Source organism: Panicum virgatum, chromosome 8K (assembly GCF_016808335.1).
Source record: "Panicum virgatum strain AP13 chromosome 8K, P.virgatum_v5, whole genome shotgun sequence".
In the NCBI taxonomy this organism is placed as follows: domain Eukaryota; kingdom Viridiplantae; phylum Streptophyta; class Magnoliopsida; order Poales; family Poaceae; genus Panicum; species Panicum virgatum.
The window spans coordinates 27205454-27211966 of record NC_053143.1 but is presented as its reverse complement, the minus strand read 5'-3'; the positions used below and the strand labels follow the sequence as shown (position 1 = coordinate 27211966).

The 6513-nt window shown below is 42.5% G+C and overlaps 1 protein-coding gene across 1 annotated transcript in view; it reads left to right on the top strand.

Moving 5' to 3' along the window:
• The first annotated feature begins 208 nt into the window (after nucleotides 1-208).
• Nucleotides 209-6513, top strand: part of LOC120645593 (secreted RxLR effector protein 161-like) — a 29074-nt gene continuing 22769 nt past the window's right edge. The window contains exon 1 of the mRNA XM_039922376.1: nucleotides 209-764. Coding sequence (XP_039778310.1) covers nucleotides 209-764 — 556 coding nt within the window. The remainder of the gene's footprint in view (nucleotides 765-6513) is intronic.

The window sequence follows — 6513 nt, the reverse complement described above, 5'->3', positions numbered from 1 at the left end:
ACTTGTGGGGGTCTACGTTGACGACCTCATCATCACCGGCAACGACGACATCGAGATCAGCAACTTCAAGCTCGAGATGAAGTCCCAGTTCAAGATGAGTGACCTTGGGTTGCTCAGCTTCTATCTTGGAATCGAGGTGAAACAGAGAAGCGATGGCATCTGCCTCTCTCAGACGGCATATGCACGAAAGGTGCTCGACAAGGCGGGCATGGGCGGCTGCAACCCTAGTCACACGCCCATGGAGCCCAGGTTGAAGCTCAGCAAGATCAGCACAACCCCGCCGGTCGATGCCACTGAGTATCGCGGAATCGTCGGCTCTCTGCGGTACCTTGTGCACACGAGGCCCGACATCTCCTATTCTGTTGGTTATGTTAGCAGATTCATTGAGAGTCCCACCGCCGAGCACCTCGCAGTAGTGAAGCGCATCTTGCGTTACATTGCGGGAACAATTGACTACGGCTGCCACTACAAGAAGACAGGAGCGGAGCTCAAGCTGTTGGGGTACAGCGACGCCGACATGGCCGGTGACATCGACACCCGCAAGAGCACTACAGGGGTGCTGTTCTACTACGGCTCCAGTCTTGTAAGTTGGCAATCCCAGAAGCAAAAGGTCGTCGCGTTGTCATCGTGTGAAGCTGAATACATTGCGGCGACGACGGCGGCCTGTCAAGGTGTCTGGCTAGCGCAGCTGCTCTCTGAACTGAGGAGTGAGCAGTGCAGGCCTTTCATTCTAAAGATGGACAGCAAATCGGCAATTGCACTCAGTAAGAATCCTGTTTTCCATGAAAGAAGCAAGCACATAGATACTCGATTCCATTTTATTCGTGAATGCATTGGAGATGGGAGGATGGACGTTGAGCATGTCTGCACGGAGGGGCAGCTCGCTGATGCTCTGACGAAACCACTCGGGCGCGACAGATTTTGCGAGCTTCGTGTTTAGCTGGGAGTCGTCAAGATAAACCAAGAACATTAAGTTTAGGGGGGTGAAATGTTAGATATATAAACTTGTGTTCTGCTCATTTATCGTTTTATCACGTTACTTGTTTTAGCGTGAGCTCAGCTGGTGGCTTATCCATAGCTGAGCGCGTCCGGCTGGAGACGTGCCCGTTCACGTCGCACGCATTTAGCGGATCATGGCGCGCGCATGCAGGAGCTGAAGACCAAGCCTTGCCTTTCTTTCTTTTGTCAGTTGTAATCGCTACAAATAAGAGAATGAAAAACCAGAAAAGGCTGCAAGTTGTTCGCAGCGCCAAAACACTCTCGCGTTGAGTTCCACCCAGTGTTCCGTGTGTTCTTGAGAGCCGTCTACTCTTGGCCGGATAGATTCCGGCTGACAGTGCTTACATGCTAGGCTAATCTTTGATGTGCTATTATGTTCTGGTTTTCTTTTGACATTGCAGTACCAAAACAAGAATCGGCACTTGCAAAGTTCAAAGAAAGAACAGGAGTTGTCATTTTCCCTTCTTTGTCTCCGTAGTTTAGTTAAAAGGTGGATAACTATGTGATAAATATGCAGTTTAGTTAAAAGGCGGATAACTATGTGATAAATATGCCACCTTTTTTCTCTGCAATTGAATTAAAAGGTGAATTAAGCTGCTAGCTTCAATTCCATGTCTTCATTCATGTAATAAGCATTGTCTATTTAAACTGTGTGCTGATTGACATTTTAGACATGTAATGATTTTACTGTAGATAGAATCTGTGAGCACCTAACCTATAGATTCAAGCTTTTAATAGCTTCGATTGCTTGGTCTATGCTATTTGTATGGTCTGGTTTCATTATGCTTATGAAAACTCAAGTTCTGGATGGGGTTTGGTGTCCTTCACTGAAGATGAAGTACCTTCAGGATCCATATTACTATTGGAGTGCATGAGGTAGTAACAATATTTTCAATAATCTGTTTGTCTAATTGAGTGCAGAACACTGTTTTTGATAGTGAAGCAGTTAGGAAGCTTTTGGCTATATTCCTCAAATATTACTCAGTCGTTTTTGTGCATAACACTAATCTGCACCACCATTATTGATCCGAAATTTGTTGACACGAGGAGGGAACAAGTTTCAGAGCTACTTCCAGTGTTGTATCAAGGCCTCAAGAGGAGGAAGTGCTTTCACCGCCTATATGAACAATTAGGTCTCGATTTTGCTAAATATCCAAAAATATGTAATATATTTACTCCAATGACTGCTATGTTGATATGTATGCTTGTACAAGATGTCATTAATTTGTTTGAGGCATGTGGTAACTGTGATTTAATATGTTATTTGGTGTACATCTGAAATTTGGTCGTGACGTTAACACGGGCACCTTACTAGTTAAATACAGTGACACATCAGTTTGACTTTTTTTTATCCAACTTTAACCATTCGTCTTATTGAAAAACTTGTGCAAAATATCACTTCTTTTGTTATGGCTTGCTTTATTATTAATAAAAGTTTTTTAAGAATAACTTAAATTCAATTATGTTTGCATATTTTTTTTGAAAAAAACGAGTGGTCAAATTGGAGATTAAAAAGGTCAAATGAATCATAATTTTGAACAGAGGAAGTACATTATTGTATAATAGAAAAATAAATCAGCTACATTGTGTCATAGTATACTCATATTTCCAAGTATAATCACTGAATAAATCTATATCTCCCTATATCTATCTATACTATCTATACTACTCCCTCTGTCCTAGAAAGAATGCAACTTGAGCATTCAAAAATTGTCCCAAAAAAATGCAACTTTGATAAAATAAATATATAAAAGTTGAAACAATTGAAAAACTTGTGGAAAGAAAGAAGAATGCACCAAAATGCAGATGTTGCACCAAACGCCGGTGGTTGTTTCTTGTTGTAAGTGAATGCTCATGGGTGCATGCTATCCGCAATCACTACAAGAAACCATTTATTCCATGACTGAACAATTTCGTCATAGATTGTTGAAAATTCATCATAAAATTTTGTTTGTGACGTTTTCGAGCAGTATTATGTATTGAGTGTCACAAATTAAATCAGGTGATGTTTTCTTCAAAATCATCACAAATCAGCACAATTTATAACATTTTTTACGGTCATAAAACAATTGTATGCTCTTGCATCCAAGCTCAGGCCCATCGTTCGTGACAAAATTAAACTTCACAAATGTTTGCCACGTGGCGGCCAGCTTAGCTAGTGATATGGATAATGATGATGACGTGGCTGGTGACGTGGTCGATGACAAGGATGTGACGTGGTTGATGACATAATTGATGACGTCGACAATGACATAATTGATGATGTGGCTAGTGATATCACTAATGCCGTGGACGATGATGGCCCATTGGTTAGCAGGCCCATTTTTGAACTGGGCTAGTCAGTTGGGCCATTTTTTGACCCACTATCAAATCAAAGCCCACCAAACAAACCCATTAAAAATTGAGCCCATTAATTCAATCCAATTTCTCGTACCATACACTAGAATGACTATTACAGCTCAGAATATATACCAAATTTTAGCAATCTAAAATAAAATATACAATCTCAGGTTTACATTGAAAAGAGATACAGTAGCCCAGAGTACATACCAGCAGGACCTACAACACCAAAAATCCAAGCACCTGATACAAGTAGCAGTTTGACTCTAGAAGCAAAGGAGCAAATGTTCTAGAGCACCAACAGGACCTGTAACATCAACAATAGATCACATAGGTTTTCACGCTTAGTTTGCTTCTTGTTCATCTCCTCACTGATCCTCCCCTGTGCCCTGTTTCCTAACAAAAAAATATTAAGAAGCTGATATGAATGGTTCTTTTATAAATTCTACTGTACAAGTGGCATCCTAATTTCTCATTGGCATGGATAAGATCAAATCAGAAATAGACAAATGAAGTAGAGGAACTATGAAGCATAATTTTCAACTTAGGAATACAGAAATAGACAATGCCGTGAGATCTTTTCAATAGCATAGATTTACAATATCATAACTACTGATCGCTTTCAAGTTTCAACCATAAAGCAAACAAATATGCAGATAAGAAAGGGCTGATCACCTGCATGACCGTAAAGCAAAGCAACCAGAAGCTACTTTGTCTCTAAGGACATTTGATCTATCAGATTACCTACATGGACACAGATGCATGGCGATCTACACCATGCCAATGCAATACTGGGTTAGGCAACAAATTGATTCAAAATTAGAACAATGCTGAATAAAAATAAAGAGGACAAGTTGATCCATCAATCAACCCAAAAGCACATGACAAATGAGATGGATGCCAAGTTATATATAAAATTAGTTGCAGTATGTTTTTTGGGAGCAACTAATTTTCAGATTGATGCATGGTCATATCATAATCTTGATTCCAGTAAATAAACAAACTAAGATATTAGCAACATACCCATTTTACAAGATGGCAATCAAGAAAGAACAAACATGAATAATCCCCTCGATAGTTAGATTTTTGAGAAAACATGAATGTTCAGGTAGTTAACTCAAATGGAAGTGTGCTAAAATGAAGCCTGAGAAAATTGAGCCATAAATATCAGTACCTAGAAAAATGAGTATTCTTCCTCTTGTCAGATTTCCCCTACGAATCCTTTCTATCTCATGTTTCCCCTCTATCCCCTCTCCAGATCTCACAATCAAATAGATTGAACATGTTAACAGGGGACACAATTGCACAAGCACATTGCAGATCTATAGTGCATAGCAGAGAAGTTGGTTTAGATTTGCAGATCTGATAGATTCAGTTAGGCATTTCAACTAATATCTGGCATGCAAATTATTGGAACAAAGATGTAGCCACGCTGGCCACTAAGATCCATTTTTATATGAACTGAACATCATCAAAGGGAATAAACTCACACGATGACAGTCGACATATGAGAAACCAAACACATACATCAAACATCGAAGCCACCTGCAGAATTTTAACAAGATTGGATAGATCAGGCAACAAAGCTGTAATAGGATTGGAAAGATTCAAGAGGGAAGAACAACCTGACGAGATTGGGGGCGTCGCGACCTCGCTGAAATGGAGGGTGCCACCTCGCTTGCGTGTAGTGACAAGCGCAACTTCCACCAAGGGTAGTGGCACCCCAGCCACTTGCGAGCGTGAGGAGTCGCTCGAGGCTGCTGCGGGGGACTCGGTCCTGCAAGCGGCCACCACGCTCACATCTGCCGCGCTCGCACCGCGGCGCTTGCCATCGCCCCTCTCATGCTGCCCCGCTCACAGCCACCGCGCTCATGCTTCCTTACTCGCCGTCGTCCCTCTCGCGCCGCCTCGCTCACTGCCTTTCCTTGCACCACTACTGCTCCCTTTTGCCGCCGTCCCATAGAAGGAGAGGGAGCCAGGGATCATGCCGACCGCTGCGGATCTTGCCGCCCCGCTCCATGACGAGATCGGGGCTTTGTGAGGGGTGGAGCGGCTAGCGCTCGCTCGACCGAGCCACCGCCCGCCGCCGACACTAGTGGGGCTGCAACTCGCTCGAGTCCTACGGAGGATCTGATGGGGCGGTGTCTATGGAGAGGGAGGCGAGTGGATCTGAGGAGGAGGGGCGGCGGGGACACCCGAGATAGAGAAGAAGGCTGACTACTAGGTTTCCGATCCTTTTATACACAATGAAGAAGCGACCCATACCGCGTTGGGCGTTGGATTAAGGATGGATGGACAGGAAAGCTTGGGCCATGCATGCATGTTCAGATGGGATGATTTAGATGTTGTCTCATCCCAATATTATTTGATGTTTTGCTAAATAACTAATTAGATCATCAATGTGAAGCATCTTACAAAAATAATTATTCTATATCTCCCAATATAGTTTTTATATATAGTACACTACATATAAGTTGTCTTGTAAGATTTTCAAGAATTTTCAAACTTAGTCACTATTTTCAACAGTTTAAATGGATTTCTGCATATTTGTTGAAAGTAATTTGGACATAGATTTATCTATACCCTCTTATTAGCTTTTGTTGATTCACATTGACAATTGTTGTGCAAAAAAGTTGTTTTTCTATTTTTAAATACCTAATTAAGACATTTGTCCGGAGTATCTAGATATATACCCGGAGTATCCGGGTTGTCGATCGGATGTCCGATCTGGACATATGCCCAGAGTATTTCGGTTGTAGATCGGATGTCCGAACATATGTCCAGAGTATATACCCGGTGTAACCGGGTTGCCGAGCCGAGCTAGGCGTGTTTTGCAGTTTTTGAAGAGCGCATCGACACGACTGCTCTCTCTACTTCGGCTACTTCCTGACATTGCAGCTACACTGTGATCACTTGCACTGCACTTGCCTGTAACATCCCAAATATCCATAAAATTAAATCACGCGCTAAGTTATTTTCAAAATTATTTTTCATCATTGAGCTCAAGACCCTCCTAAAGCCCTAAACCCTAAATTTCCGAAACCTTTTCTCTGTTCCAAACACCGATGTCCCATCCCCGAACCATTTCTCTGTGACCCTCATTACGCGCGCGCACGCGAACGCTGCGCGTGGCCGACCGGGGCCGCAATCGCCGCCGGCACACGCTCACTCTCC